We start from the raw sequence: 16,427 nt of genomic DNA on the forward strand, positions 1-16,427 counted from the left end.
CATGCTCTGTTGATATGCCACTGTTCTCCATTCCTTTCTGAAGCATTTCTCGCCGTAGGAGGTTTTCATAGGAGCTTGGAATATTTTTGTAATCAGCTAAGAGTCTTTTGGCTCTGATGGTAACTGGAAAAGCACAGAGGAGCAAGAAAAGGGAAGAGGGATGACTTTTTCTAAAGGAACTAACAGAGAAGAGGTTAAAGGCGGATGGTGAGGCGCAGCATGAAAATCCTGGCACCGTCTCCAGTGCTGTCAAAAAAACGCTGGTCCAAAAAGTTCTTTGTGCTCTTTGAGGAAAAAGCTATTCTGGTGCTCTTGAGGATAAAGAAGGGGAAAAAAAAAGTTTTGTAATCTATGTGCCCTCTTTAAAGAGATGTTTTTTGTTTTAAAACTTCTAATAACAGTGCAACCAGAATTTGCTCTGCTTGCACAGCCCGCTCTGTGTCAGACTCACCCTTGTGCTGGAGAGCTTTACCATGCTCTGTATGGGGGTGAGGGGCAGGATGCCAGCTGTTATGGAGAAGGAGGCATGGAGAGAGGGGTCCTGTGTCCTTGCACCGCTGCATCCCTCAATCTGTGCTGTTAGGAAGGATTGCTGTCTCCTAGGAATGCAGATGGTTGTTCTGGGCTTGCTGGGACAGTCCTGGTGTGAGCGTCAGGAGCTGTGGACAAAATGCTTCAGTAGCATGCCTGGGGTGTGTGCAGGCACCAGATGGGATGGAGACAGTGTTTGCAGAAGTATATCAGTAATTTCTGCTTTGGTCTCTGCTTACACTGCAGCATTCTGCATGTTGGGGTGGGGGGCAGCAAACAGCACCTGGTCCCTGTCCCACCAGGCGTTCCTGCATAGGATGCACCTGGGAAGAAAGAGCTAAAAGTCCTGGAGATGTGATGGTCTTAAAAGCTCTTTAGCAAGGTGAGAGGTTATGCAGGGCGAGCAGCAAGGCCTGACATTGCTTGTGATAGTGTTGATACTGAACCCCTGTGGAGACGTGTCAGGCCACACTCAGCTGCATCCCAGCCTTAACAAATGGGGAAAATAACACTTATGGCTTTAAAAATTAAACATTCCTTTTAATTATTGAACATGAATAATTTTCATGCAAATTGAGCCTGGATGTTGTGTTTCCAGAGTGACACAGCTGACAGCAGTTACATTGTGGGGTGTCAGTGACCTTGTGAACTGAGAGGCTGTTCATTATTTTTAGCATTTTATGAATAGTACCCTGGAGGGTGGGACTCAGGCTGGTAGAGAGAGTTGGCCAAAGAGAAAGACTTTAGTTTGCACCAATGCCACCCCCTTCTAATGCTTCAACATGCTAACTGGTGTGTGTGTGCATAGATATGTTGTTTTTACATAGTGGGGTATGGATATTTTGGAAGTCTCCTGGTGAGGAGGGCTATAATTAAAGGAATAACTGTGCAGTGACTGTGCTGCTGGGAGCTCCCCTGGTCACCTCATGGAGGAGGTGTGGACAGAAAGTCCTCAAGTCTTTGAAGGGGTAAATGGGAAAATGCACCATGGTTTTTCCTGGCAAAACGACAATCTCTGTCTAAAACTTGAGTTTCACGGGACAGTTGGCACAACTTGATGTGTGTGAGAGTGGTCCTGGCTGGGCGCCCACAGATAGACACGGCATCACAGGCTCTCAACATCACACTGGACCTTGAAACAGCTCTCATCCAGGGCAGATGAAACATTGGATCTGCAGCTGAAGTGAGCCTGATGCCTTTGGGAAAACTACAGCACTGTGGGGGCTTTTCCAATGGCTTGGAGGACACTTAGTGCTGGGAATTGAGTCAAAATATCCTCTGTTATTAAGCTCCTATAAATATTTTCCTTTTCATAATGGAATGTCAGCATTTACTGTTTCCTGATTTTAAGCATTGTACAGTTTGTCAAACATTTATCTCTGCCTTAAATTAAGTCTGGAGATAGAATTCCTGTTAATTTCAAATCAATATAAAAGGGGGAGAGAAAGAAATTGCAGTCTAGCCGTTTTCTTAAATCAATATTTTCTTTAAAAGCTGAAATGTTAACTAGATCATAGTTTTTTTTTTTTGCCATTTTGAAATGTAGCTTCTGTTTAAAGAATTTATGCATTTCCCCTGAAAATCGCTGACGCTGGTAAGTTTTGCAGCAGGCACAGCTGCCAGCAGGTGTTTGACCCAAGGCAGGCAGGATGGGGCCAGCTCTGGCAGCGGGGATGTGGTAGAACATTAAACATTATCCTCCTTGTTTCTGAGCTCATTGTCTCTTAATAACACTTTTTTTTTTTTTGTTCTGTTTTGCAGAAGCCTTTGAAATTGTAGTGCGGCATGCAAGAAACTTCACCAACAGCATGTTTAGGACCCACTACAAGAGCATGGGGCCCAGAGCTCTTAAATTCGTTGGAGAACTTTTTACTGATGTCTCTCTGTACATATTGGGCTCTGACATCAATGTTAATGACATGATAAATGAATTTTTTGACAGTTTGTTCCCTTTGGTTTACTCCCACTTGATTAATCCTGGCTCCTCCGATCCTTCCTTGGAAATGACGGAATGCCTGCGGGCAGCCAGGAGAGACCTCAAAGTCTTTGGTAACTACCCGAAGGTGATGATGACGCAGGTGTCCAAGTCACTGCAGGCCACGAGGGTCTTCCTGCAGGCGCTGAACCTGGGGATTGAGGTGATAAACACCACGGACCACCTGAAGTTCAGCAAGGACTGCGGGCGGGCGCTGCTGAAGATGTGGTACTGCTCGCACTGCCAGGGGCTGCTCCTGGCCAAGCCCTGTGCCGGCTACTGCGGCGTGGTGATGCAGGGCTGCCTGGCGGGCGTCATGGAGATCCATAACCACTGGAGAGAGTACATCGGGTCTCTGGAGGGGCTGACCAAAGGCATGCACGGCATCTATGACATGGAGCATGTCCTCCTGAACCTGTTCTCCTTGGTGCGGGATGCGATCGTCCACGTGCAGAGGAGCGAAGGAAAGCTCTCGACAACTGTGAGTAGATCTCTGTAGTTCCCCAAGCTCGCTGCTGTGGCAGGGCTCATGTACCATGAACTCTACGTGCTGAAGCCATCCTGTCCCTTTCCTCCACCCAACAAACCCCAGATGCCTCAATTACCAGCTCCTTCTCTTCCATTCTGATTTTTTAAAAAAACTTTTGGTGGCATCTGAAACTGGTGTTTGCAGGGCCAGTGTTTCAGTTAAGGGCTGTTCCTCTTTTCAGGTTGGTCAGAGCAGAAGGGTCTGGACTTACCCTGGCATCAGCTTTGTAGCTGGGGTGTGAGGTTGGAAGCTGAGGTGTCCCAGCATTTTCAGTTCTTCCTGAGTGCTGTGCTTACCTTGAGTAGTTATGAAAGGCTGGTCCTGCTTTCCAGGTGTTCCCTGCCTCCTTTAACATCACGAAAATGTACGTCCAAATAGATGGCAAGTAGAGGCACGTGCTGTGGCATCCATCCCCTGATTTACCAGAGGAAATCTGATTCTCCATCTCTTGGTAACTCATTCCAGTTTTGGGCTGCATTTAATCGCAGGGATGAGATCATTTCTTATTTATTAGAAGGGACTTGACTCTTTTAAAAAAAAATGTGAATTTCCGAGCCTCCTGAGAAACGGAGGCTTTCTTGTTCCAAAAATCCTGCTGCTCTGTTTGAACACCAAGGACAAATGTACTGTGGTAATACAATGCTTGTTCTGCAGAGTAGATTTTTCTGAAGGCACAATTGAGCTGCTCCATGTAGGTAGGGTGGAGTTGGGAATGGGGCAAAGGTGCAGGAGTGTTGTAATAGTTTGCTTAAAGCCAACGATGATTAAAATCTGACACTTGTTTCCCTGTTAGCTGCTTGTTCCTGCCATTCTTGACTCCTGTTTACAAAAGGGCTGTGTTTATGTAGGTCACCGCACTACTTGCACTGTGAGTAACTCTTATCTTTTTTTTGGGCACCGTGGAAATGTATCAGCTTACGGATTTTGAGCTATGTGGCACTCAGCCAGCAGCACTCTTCTGTGCTGTTTGCTGTGCCTTCTTTGCTTGGTGGTTGCCCAAGACATGCCACCACACTTATGCAGGCTGTGAAAAAATGAGGTGGCACTCGTGGTGTCACACCACCTGGGTAGTTTGGCACACGTGGAGAGAGCTCTCTCTGTTGCTTAGAAGGGATTTAGGGATCACATTACAGTAAACTGGATTACTCTTGTGTTGCAGTGACCAGGAGGAGGCTGTGGCTGGGCTGAGTGTTGGTCACCTGGGCAGATGGGTGCAGGCAGGACTCATGGGCAGCATTTTAGCCTCCAGAGTACAGTGCAGGACATTGCCTTTCAACCTGCCTTAGGCCCTTTCTGCAGAAAATCCCAGTTTTATAGCATCCTGCCAAGCACTTCCTGTGCAGGGAGGTTTCAGCTGGCGGCCCAGGAGCAGCAGCTCTGGTGCCATGGAGCCAGGGGGGGTTCTTCTCCCTTCTCTCAAAACCTGTTGATCCTCTCTGGAACAGCAAAGGAGCAGAGATGTAGCTGTAGGTTTAGCTTGAGGTCGGGTGAGATGGAGAAGTCACGTTACAGGTGATAATGAGAGAAAACCCAGCTCAACTCTAAGCCCAGTTGGCATTTCCAAGGCACTAAGAAACAAAACTTACTTCCACTTCTAGTGTGAGCCTATTTGATCTCAAAACAGTTGACATATTCAGTTTTAAGCAAGAACTTCCAATGTGTTTTTCACCAGCAAACCTGCTGTGCTTGTAGGTACTAAGGCAGAACAAAAACATTGCCCTTGCAGGCTGTATACCAGGTTTCATGAGCACAGACAACATGTGCATTACTGTATGATCCTAAAAGGATCAGTGTCTGTCCTTTCATGTCCTTCTTTTATTGGCACAACAACAAAAATGCACTTTTTCTTGAAGATGTCCATGTATGCAGTTAATGAACTTGACTGTCACTTTTATTACTGAATTTTGACACCTTGATCTGTCTACAGAGAACGAGTAGATGAAGTGCCACTAAAAACACAAGCCAAAGCAGTAGAGCTACAATCTGCTCATCCTCTGCCAAACCAGAACATACACTGACTTCCTTTACAATAAAAAATTAGTGGGCATTGCAAAACCATTGTGCTTTCGTACTTGATGGAGCTGTTTGAATTCATTAGTGCCATATGTAGTTAGGTACTTATTTAAACATAACTCCTCTTGATTATTTAATACTTGAGTGATTCTTTTATTTGCTCTAGAGACATTTTTGAGTAATAGGAGTGCAGAGGAAAAAAATCCAAGCCAAGCAAGCCTAGTTGCCTGGCAATTGTACTAAAAGAGAATGGCCACTGGGTTCTTGAAGTTTGTTTTTAAAACACTGATGTTGCTCAGCTAAGGCTCTTATGTCAAACCCGAGCCTAGAGCGACCTTTTTTTAGTGAATGAATGTATGAGCTGTTCAGTAGAGAAAGAAGGCAGTAATGGAAGCACTAACAATCTTAACTACAGTGTTGCAGATGGCCTGACTCATAGCTGGGCTGCATCTGGGGTAATCTGGGGTAAATCTCTCTGTAAGATATCACTCTGTATGTGATAGAATTTTTTATTTAGCTGTGCTAGAATGAAAGTTTCTTGGTTAAACTTATCAGCAGATATTGAGTTTCAAAGAATGTACCCAGAAGCAAACAGTTGTATTTACTGTTATCCTGTAAATGTGATTGGTTTTAGACACTGTGGTCATATCAAAGAATGAAATGCCACAGAGGTTGTCTTTGAAAATGTGAGGGTGTAGTTCTGGCTTGGTTTGTCATGTTGACCTCTTCTATTACTGACCTTGGCCACCATTGCTTCCGTTCTATTCACCTGTATAGTATTAAGAATAATGATAGATTATTTAATTGTCATTAAAATCCCCTGGAATTATGGAAAACTTATCTTCCATGCCCATAGCGATTATAGCCTGACTAACAACACTACTGCCCTTGCCTCACCTTTGGGCTTCTTTTGTCTTTCACAGCATTGGTGGCATTTCTGCAGCAGTAGTTTTTCCTCCTGGTGTTTCAGATCCTTGGGTGCGTTACCTGACTGAGCATCCTTCCTGCATGTGGTTGTTCCTCATTCCCCCTTACCACCCTCCCCTAGGCTGGGTGTGGGCATTCACATGAAGACCTGGACCCTTTTATAGCTTGCAGCAGACCTGGCTACAAAAAGGCATGTGAACTTGAGCTCCAGAGGTGCTGCAGAGCCTCCAGGTAGGTTTCTGAGCAGCTCTGCAGTTCCCAAGATGAGGAAGTCATACTGCTGTTAATCTGCTTTTGGGAACTGTGTGCCTCCAGGCATGCATTTATATGTGAGCCTGTGTGTTCCTGGTCTGTAAACAGCAATGCAGAGGAGTGAATTCAGTAATATGGCAGTAAACAGTTCCCATCCTAAGCCTTGCTTTAGTAGCTAATTTGTCAGCAGTAGTGTGTGTTAGGGCTTTATTATTTCTGCAATTTGTCTGTTTAAAAACTTCACCCCTAAAACATGCTATTGAAATACTTTATCAAGGAGGCTGACTCTCAGGGCACATTGGGAAAAAAATTTGCTGTCTAGGGCTATATCTATATTAATTTTCCAATCTTCCACTTTTTCCCTGGTTGAAAATCTGCCTAGTATGTCCACCTCTTGTAGATATTTTAATCTTGAGTGCAGGGAAGAGCAATTTTATTCCGTCTGTTTGTGCTTTTTACCACAAACCAAGACAACTGGGAGAGATGCAGTACAAAAAAGCTTAATAGAGTATTCAATCCCAGCACTTCTAAAAGTTAATGCTTTCACTGTTGTTGGAATTACAAGAGAAACAATCTGTCTGTGTCTTGCATAGCTAATAGTTGATCTCCTCTGGGGTTACAGTCATAGGATGGTTTATGTTGGAGCAGATTTTAAAGATCATCAAGTCCCAACACTCCCTGCCATGGCCAGGGACACATTCCACTAAACCAGATTGCTCAAAGGCTTGTGCAGTCTGCCCTTGATGGGGCAGCCACAGCTTCTCAAGGCAACCTGTGCCAGGGCTCACCACCCTCAAGGTCAAGAATTTCTAATCTAAACCTGCCCTCTGTTAGTTTAAAGCTATTCCTTCTCGTCTTATCTCCATGCCCTTGTCTAAAGTCCCTCTCCAGCTCTCTTATAGCCCCTTTGAGTACTGGAAGGTGCAGTAAGGTCTCCCTAGAGCCTTCTCTTCTTCAGACTGGACAACCCCAACTCTCTCAACCCGTATCCATAGCAGAGGTGCTCCAGCCCTCTGATCACCTTTTTCACCCGTGCTCTAACAGGTCCATGTCCTTCCTCAGAGCTGGATGCAGTGCTCCAGATGGGTCTCAGCAGAGGGGCAGAATCACCTCCTTCACCTGCTGCCCGCACTGCTTTTGATGCAGCCCAGGACACAGTTGGCTTTTTGGGCTGCAAGCGCACATTGCTGGGTCAGGTTGAGCTTCTCATCCACCAACACTCCCAAGTTCTTCTCTTCAGGGCTGCTCTTAATCCATTCTCTGCCCAGCCTGTATTTGTGCCTGGGATTGCCCTGACCCACCTCTCAAGCCTGTCCAGGTCCCTCTGGATGACATCCCTTCCCACCAGCACATCAGCTGTGCCACTCAGCTCAGTGTCATTGACAAACTTGCTGAGGGTGCACTCGATCCCACTGTCCATGTCACTGACAAAGATGTTAAAAATTGCTGGTCCCAATGCTGACCCCTGAGGAATGGCATTTGTCACTTGTACACTGAGGCATTAATTGCGACTGTTTGAGTGTGACCATCCAGCTAATTTCATCCACTGAAAAGACAGGGTTCCCTACCTTAAGCCAGCACTGTAAAATCATTTTGAAAGGTTACAAGGCTGAAGTGTGGAGGCGGCTGATTTGACATGGATATTAATTTATCTACAGAAATATTTTTCTTAATGCTTTTTTCCACCCCATAACTCATCAGGGTTTTGAATCCATTCCAAGAGAGTGGGAATCAACAGGCAACTCATAGCACAGTGAGACACAAAGCAAAAAAGGTGTGGGGGGGTCTTGAGGTGAGGCTGTAGCCATGTATTGCATTTGAGGAGGAGGATGCCCTGTAGGTGTGAAAGGGATGTGGAATTTGGCTGCTCCTGCGTGCCCAGCAGGGCATGTGTCCCCTCCCAACCCTTTGGATGGTGGTGTCAGGACTTCTCCTGCCCTTTGGCTGTCGTGTGGAGCCTCTCTGTCTGGATATGGAGCTGCAATTGCCAATCCCTGCCTCACACAGCAGGACTCCCTGCTTGGCAGGACATTTATGTCTTTGTGTAATTATGGTTGGGTACAGAAGACACTGTGGAGCTGATGTCTCTGTAACATTGACCAAATCTGGGAATGAGAACAGATTGCAAAGGAATACAAGATTAGTCTTAAAAGTTTCATAGGAAAAGTACATTATGAAAAACACTGGCAACTCACCATCAAAAAAAAAAAACATCAAGAGATTTCAGTTAGTTGAGGCTTGTCAGGCAGATGTGTCCCAGCCTGGGAATCTGCATCCGAAGGGACAGAGGCAGAGACAGAGGGGCTGAGAGAAAGCTGCCCAGCCCCTGCTGCTCCCCTTGCAGTTGGATGAAGTGTGCGGCTCTACCTGCAGAGCATTGCCTAGAAAGAAAAGAGCAGGAAGCTCAGCAAAGCCTTTTTTTTTTTCCACCTAGAATTGATGGCTGAGTTTCTAGAAAGTCCTATTAAATTGCAAAATTAACCAGACCTTTGTTCAACCACTCGCACACATCTGTGCTGAGGGGAGCAGGTTGGAGGGAGGGTGCCAGTGCCATACAAGAACAGCATGTAATTCCCAATGTGCTTGTCCTGTGAGAGGATCCTTGCTGTTTTACTTCCCCATAAACACCTTTAAAAGACTGCTGAGGTCTGGGTTAAGTAGTTTATACAGCCATTCTGCTGAGGTGCTGTGGAGGTGATGCCACAGTGCAGGCTGAGTTTGCTGTTATCCCAAAGCTGGAATGCTCACCTCACCTGGCTCAGGTAGAGTGCCTGGTGTGAACCTAGCTCTGATGCTGGCCTTGGGAAGCTGCCAAGGGAGCCCCAGGCAGGAACAGAGTCAGGCAAGCTGGATGATTGTTTGCCCCAGATTTTTAGGGAATCCTGGCAGGGAGTCCCTGAGTGTGCTGTGAAGATAACCAGGTACTTTGGTTGGTTGTAGCACCATGGAGAGGAGCATTGCTCTGCTGCAGTTGGTGTACAGGTTAGCACTACCAGCAAATACACAGGGATGAAAATCAAAAATAGATCAAAAATAGAGGGACTTTTGGCATGCAGAGTTGAAAATATCACCTGTTGCCATGCACAGTGATTTAATGCATTTGTCAGCACAGCAATGCCGGGGCTGTTTTCCCTGGGATCTGCTTTTGGAGCTGTCTCACCTGGTAACTTGCTGGAAGCTACTTTGCTCGGTGGGATGCAGCGGCAGGGAGCTCCGGTGAGTTTTCATATCTGCTAATGGATTTTTCTTTCTGAGCTAGAGCTGGCAAGAGACTTGTGAGGAAAGCTTTGAAATTACAGTGGTGTTCGCAAAGTCCTTCCCTTTGAGATGCAGGGATTGGTTTCTTTGTACTTTTAATGCGAGTTGCTTTCTGTTGGCTTTACTCCTGGGATAGTCAGCTGGATGTACAGCCTCTGTATTTTCAGGTTCTTTATTGGCGAAGTTTAATCCTCAGGCTATTCTCTGATGCTCACTGGTAGCTAGCTCCATTTTTCACTTAAAGCTGGAAATACAGGTGAGGTTTTGGTTTTCAGTGATCTCAGACCCCCTTACAGCTGTCCCAAGGTGCGTGTATAATGTACTTTTGTTATCCATTTTGTGATAGGCAGTGTAAGGCGCCTGATAAGGTGTGGTAAAGCAAGCATCTGTTCCCCCTGCAGGATGAAAATAAACCTTATTACTGAGGGCAGTATCAGCAGCATTCCCATTCCTGTGAAAAGACCTTGGGAGTACTATGATTAGTTGTCTGAAGAGGTTTCGGGTAATAAAGATTTTCTGATACTTGTGGAAGTGTATGGCAAGGCGCTGAACTTCCAGGTGTTGATTCTGAGCTAGAAATTCCCATGTTGTTGGTGGCTTGGCTGGTGCTGAATGAGTAAGGGCAAAAATTATTCATGCCTGCACTTTTGTAACCCAGTATCAGCAATGTTGATCCAGCTACTTTGGCATGCTGCTGCTGGGCTTCAGTATTCGGTTTAGTAATCAAAGACACAGTAGCAAATGAAGGGTCTGCATCTCTTTTTTGGAAGGGACTTTGGCATGAATGCTCTTGACCATCACTTGCCTCTCTAAGGGACTGAGATTCAGAGGTTATTCTCAGTCTAGTGAAAGCTTTACCTCTTGTCTGGCCTGGGGAGGGAGGCCATTGGTGTCACAATTAATTCACTGCTAACAAGTGCTTTGGCTCTGGAGGACACAGGTAGCATGCTGTCATGGACTTTGGTTAGCCTTGCCCTTTTCCTGCTGGGGTCCAGTGTGGGCAGAGTGGCATGCTGGTCTGCCCTCTGCTTGCCCTGGTGGCATGGCGAGGCTCTGAGTCCATTTGTCACTGAATTGGGTCCAGATGAAGCAGACTGAGTGTGTGGCACTGTGCAGAGCTGCTGGGTGGAAGCAGTGGCCAGTGACGCTCAAGCCTGTCACTGCAAAGCCAGAGAAGGTGGCATTGAACATCAGCACAGGTATAAGTTAAAAATAGCATTTGATTTTGTTTCAGTTTGTAAACTTTTATATTGCATTATCCTTTTTTGCTCTGTCCTTTTAACTGGATGTGTTCTAGCCTCTGGCATGTTGTGCCATTTCAAGGGAATTTGCAGTAATGCCTTTTTTTTGTTTTAATTAAAAGTAGAAGGTAGCTGCTGACAGTGCCCCTTCCTCCCTGCATGCACATGTGGCAGCACATGGAGCATCCTTTGACAGCACATTTGATGTCCAACCCAACTTTGCACTGAAGCTCACATGAATCTGTTCATTGACTTCAGTCTGAGGCAGATCTTTTTGGCTGGTGGCAACTTCATCCCCACTACTCTGCAGCTGAAAAGGAGCTTTTTAAGGCTGCTGCATTTTATGGGTGGGAATATCATACAGCACCCACTGAGCCTGGCTTGATCTCGCTTCAGATCATGTGTTGGCTGCAGTGCGAGCGAGATGCACACAGGTTGCATGTGATGGGATGTCTTGCATTTTTTCCGAGCTGGAGTCAGAACAAGCCTAAAGATCTCATGCAGATTAATTACTGGCTCTGTGTAGCTGTCTCCATGTACCGTGGCTTGGCCTGTTCCTTGTTTTAGTGGAGGAGCTAATTTGTTGTTTTGCAACTGGCTCCTGAGCATTTAAAAAGATACTTGGTTCTGAGATGCCCTGACATCAGTACAAAGAGCACAGAGAGGTAGTGGGGCAGAATATGATCTTAACAGATGAAAATGAGGATACACAGCTTTGCGATGTTTTGCAGCTTTCTTCACTACACAGAGCAGGATCTTCTTTTCTCATCCCTCATCACAGCTGGATTGGGCAGCTGGACCCGGGATGCTTTGGGATGTAGGAGAGGAAGGAGCTGGTGACCATGTCATCCAAAGCAAGCTGTGCACACTGCAGGAGAGGATGTGGGGGGGTGCCTGTTCCTTGGGCTCTGAGCTTTACGCTTTGAAATTTCAAATTGACTAGTTTTGTAATAAATTGTAATGGTCAAGGACATAATGTGAGGTCTTGAAGTAGGTTGGATTTAAGCAGAGAAAACCTGAGTTTCAGTCTGAACCAAAGATCCCAGTGTCAGAAAGTTCCCTCCAGGTGTCTTGAGGTTTCTACTGCTTCAAAAGCTGTGGGAGAGGTGCTGGCTGGGGAGGAGCTGCCCCTCTGAATGGGGAGGGTTGGGGCTGTATTAGCAGTTGAGCTTTACAGCTGAATTTCCTTCAGAGTTAAACCAGCCTTATGCTCTGGGTCCTTGCTAAGATTTAGATTTGGTTTACCTGAAGGATGCTGCAAGCTGGAGCATAACAGAAACAGGAGACTTTCAGGTCTGAGCTGACCCATCTGGCTTCTGAGGAGCTCACAGAGAAGTGATATCCATGGTATTAACTGCCTTTATTCTTATTTAGCTTGGTCCAGACTGTCCCTCCAGAAAAGCCATTGCCCTGTGCACTTACTGCTGAATGGTGGAACTGCCTCTGGAGTTCTCTCTCAAAACTGCTCACATATCTTTCTTTTATCAGAGAGATAAACCCCCTGAGTATCAGCCCAGTGGACACAGCTCCCTCGCTTGCTGCCCAGATTGCTGCTGCCTCCTGCAACCTCTATTAACATAGATGCTTTATTAGCAAAATACATTCTGGCCCATTTCCTTTCCTGAAGATTTTTATCCTTGCTTAGACCTGCAGCTTTGCAACACCACACTTGTGCTCACCAATATCCATCTCTCTGTGCTTTTTACGCTAAACCCTCTTTTGACCTCATTATCCATGACTGCAGTTTCCACTAAGACCTCCATCCGGGGTCATTCGCCGGGCATCCTTCATCTTAACCGTGCTGAGTTTACTTCCAGTGACAGTAACCCCCGTGAGTGTTGCTGTCTTAAAACTAGAACTATCTCTCCCATTAGCAATGCTGATGAATGAGCCAAGAACAAACCAGAAACTTAAAAGCGACCCTCTGCAAAGCAGAAATAGTGCCCAGAGCTGCCTGGGTGGAGCAGTGGTGTTTTGTTTTGCACTGGAGAGGATGAAGGGCTGGGTTACAATGAGTGGTTTGCTTCATTTTGAATTCTCTGCCTGTGTGTGGTGCTGTGAATTATATCTTTTTTACATCTTATTGTAAAGTGGCTTTGAGGTACCAGGCATGAAAGATGCCATCTACGAATACATTTAGCTGGGAGAAAAATTCCAACAAACAATTCAGGCAGATTTTTTGTCTGTCTGCTGCAGCAGTGCACCCCTCATTGCTGTATCCTCATGCCTTGTCAGGCTACTGCAAAATGAACTGGTGGCCTTTTCCATCCCTGCCTGTTGTGTTGCCCTCTAATAGGCCCCCAAGGGCATGAAGCCTACTTTCAGAAGGTGAAGTTTGCTGCTAACTGCATTATTTTTCCAAAGATCTGTTTAAGCAAGCGCAGGGTGGCTGCAGAAAGCTGTGCCGACAGCCTACAGCTACTTTGGCAGAGTTATTAATGTTTAAAAACAAAAAAGGAAAGAAAAAGTAAGGCAGCTGTTAGAGAATTTTGCAATTCTTTATGCAGATGTATCTTTTTAACCTAATCAGTTTTCACACCCAATTGTCTTCCACGCTATTGGCAACGGCAGAGATGATACTCTCAGCCACTGACCTGGAGAGAAAAGTGATCTGGGTGGTTACTGAGGATAATTTTGGGGTGACTGTCTTTCTAAATGCTTATTTAGAAATGTCTTTCTAAAGCTTATTAACTCTTGGATTGTACATATTGATCTGTATCGTTGTACAGATAAACTTCATGCTGCTGCTCTCCAGAGAGCCAGAGTGCAGGTATTTCTGTAGATACCTCCCCTGCCTGTGCTGGTGTTTAAGTCATCCATTGTCTGTCTCCTCCCTGAGGGACAGCCCAAAACCCATGCAATAGAGGACACTTGAGGACAGTGAGAACTGCATGAGGTGATTCTGGGATGGCCCTGACCAGCAAAACAGCACCAGTAGCTCAGAGCAGATGGGCCCCAAAGGGTTTGCCCAGCAGATGCTGAAAAACGTCCAGGAAGGACATCTCTGAGCCTTGCTTCATGCAATTCCCATTGTTGGGACCCAGAAAGAACTTCAGTAACACTACCTGTAGATTTTGGTGCACAATGTTTATCTTTTCAGTGAGTTGTGGAAATGCCCAGCTTACAACTTCCAAGGTGTGTGGAAAGTAACAAAGATAAACAAAAATGCATTACAAGTGTTTAGTCTGGTTTTTTTTTGCCCCATCCAATGCTTTCCCCACCTCATTTTGGAATTGTTGTATGTCAATTTATTGGAATTCCCTTCTCATAATAAAATATTAGTCCTCAGTTCGATGACGTTGATAAAGGTGTTGTGATAAAGTCGAATTAATTTCATTTCTGTCTGAAAACAGCCTATTGTCGAATGTGTCACTTTAATACATTAATCAGACATGTAGCATTGTAACGAGGTTAAAAGTGCACACCGATTTCCATTATAAAGATATTCTCAATCAAGCAGAAACTAATCTAACGTTGTAAGTCATTCTGTAATTCAATTGTTCTAACCGCAGTACATGTGAAAACAAGATGTCTTACAACAAAATCTCATAAAAGCCCTGCAGATATTTATATCTTTATAGAAAAGAATGATTTACATTTTCAATAAGCCTGATTTGTCTTTGGGAAAAATGTAATTCCTTTATCATGGGCAAAAATCTAATGGGAGCCTTTTTACCTTGTTTGCCGTGTTTTTAGTGTATTATCTTGGTGTTGACCCTTAATTGGATTAGGTTAGGCCTGACTGTCAGGGGAAAAAACCTTCCTATGCATCTGGCATCTTCAAAACTAAGAAAATTCAACAGATGAAGGAAAAAACACAATGAAAAAAGAACACGGCCTTCCCAAGCCCTTTGTTGGCCTTGACTAGATTAATTTTACCAGCAGCTAATCTCTACTGTGCAGAGATACTTTTACCGCTTTCCGTTAATGACAATTGTTACATTTCTATTTTTGGTTTTGTTTGGGAAGGTCCATAGCACGGCCATGGGGAGAGCCTCGTGCCCCCCTTGCCAGGAGCTGGATAATGTGCTGTGGGGTTGCTTTGGGCTTTGCTGGAAAATAAATTCTTGTAATTTTTCTGCTGAAGAAATTCAGCAGCTTAACTGTTCAAATGATTTGGTGAGCTTTGGTGATTCCAGCTTTGTTGTTTTAGCAGAGAGGTGTTTGGAAAGAGAAAGGTGTATGGAGGGAACAAAAGGTGGCTGATGGGGGGGTTATTCCTATGGGGAGGTTGAAATAATAGGGTGATGGTCCTTTGTAAGGGATGGGTGAGTGGGAAGGAATGGTGAGTACCAAACCCTTTGGGGTTGGAAGAGTTTTCCATTCAGCATAGGAAGGGAGAAGGGCATTTTATAGCAAAAAACCACTTGGTGTAAAAACCTTTGGGATGGTTTAAGTGCAAGCAGTTATTGAAATATAAATCTGAAAAGCTGTGTATACCTGTGAGCACGGTCTGTGCAGATTGCAAAGCAGGCACTGCATTTACCTGCTTGTTTTGACATCACCAGTTAAAGCAGATTTAGCAGTAAGCCCCGTGTGCTCTATTTTAAATAAATATTCCACTTGCTATTGGATTGCTGAGAGAGAGAGAGAGAACTAATTAAGGAGATGGGATATCATCAGTAAATTTTTCTTCCCTGAGATTTTATGAGCAGTAATTTGAAAAGAGGCATATTAAAGTCATTGAGGAACAAATTAATGCTGCGTTTCTAAGAATATTGTCCTTCTACTCAAAGATTATATTAAAGAATAAACAGTGTACAGTAGCTAATTGCTAGCTGACACATTATAATGGCTTTGTACTTCCAAAATTGAATTGGTCTGGTTTAAGAAAAAAAAAAAGGGAAAAAGTAATGCAGTAGCTTTTTAATTATTTAATGAAGTATTTCTCAAAGTATAATTGAATCTGTGCTCATAGCTGGAGGGGGAAAGAGGGACTGGTCAGTATTGACCACATTTGCAACCCAGCTGACACAGCTGCTGTTAAATACCCCGTTATAGGCTCTGACTCCGGCTTGCTGGCTTACATTCCAGACTGATGGCAGGTATCTGTTTTTCCTCTCTAAATGAAGCTGCTAGGAATTTATTTCTCTTGGATTGCTCCTTTCTGTAGTGCCGTAGGCACAAACACGGCGCAATATTAAAACCCACAGAAATCTGCCAAGGAAACCGATTAACCCATGGCAGGAAAATAACAAGCGCATGGCGATTGCCTGGAGCTGTTGTACTGCCTGGCTTTGCCCAGTGATGGTTTTTTTTAAGGTCTTGGTAGGAGCTGGTAATCCCTCAAGCCCATTCCTTACTTCTCAGTCTGTTGGGATGGAGCAGATTTAATTGCCTGCAATAGGAAGGTCTTCTAGGGACCTGTAGTAGCAATTGTGTGTTATAGTGTGCACAAAACGCAGTTGTATAATTGCAATGTGTTCAGCACCCTTAGCAGAAATGGGCTTCACTGCCTTGAGTCCAAATTTTCTGCCAGGTTAGATGAATCAGTGCTAATGTGGAAATTGGCTGTTGGAGTTTGGAGCATCTTCAGCCTCCTTGGAGAATCAGTCCCAAAGGCAGAGCAGCAGCCCAGGGTCAGAAGCAACCATGCCACCTCATTAGCCATGAAACATGTTGGGGGCTCAGGGCTTCACCAGGAGCTGGGCTCTGGGTGCTGTCACGATTTGCTCCTGAACCTGGCTTTGGTCAGTCTAAC

General features: G+C 45.0%; 1 protein-coding gene across 2 annotated transcripts in view; it reads left to right on the top strand.

Moving 5' to 3' along the window:
* GPC3 (glypican 3) overlaps positions 1 to 16,427 on the top strand; it is a 145,446-nt gene that overhangs the window by 61,577 nt on the left and 67,442 nt on the right. For both annotated transcript variants that reach the window (XM_039387798.1, XM_027741881.2), the window contains exon 3: positions 2,293 to 2,987. In XM_039387798.1, the coding sequence (XP_039243732.1) occupies positions 2,293 to 2,987 (695 nt within the window). The remainder of the gene's footprint in view (positions 1 to 2,292; positions 2,988 to 16,427) is intronic.

The sequence above is a fragment of the Pipra filicauda genome, unplaced genomic scaffold, assembly GCF_003945595.2.
Source record: "Pipra filicauda isolate LSUMZ 115617 unplaced genomic scaffold, ASM394559v2 scaffold58_size5111680_pilon, whole genome shotgun sequence".
NCBI classification, from domain to species: Eukaryota; Metazoa; Chordata; class Aves; order Passeriformes; family Pipridae; genus Pipra; species Pipra filicauda.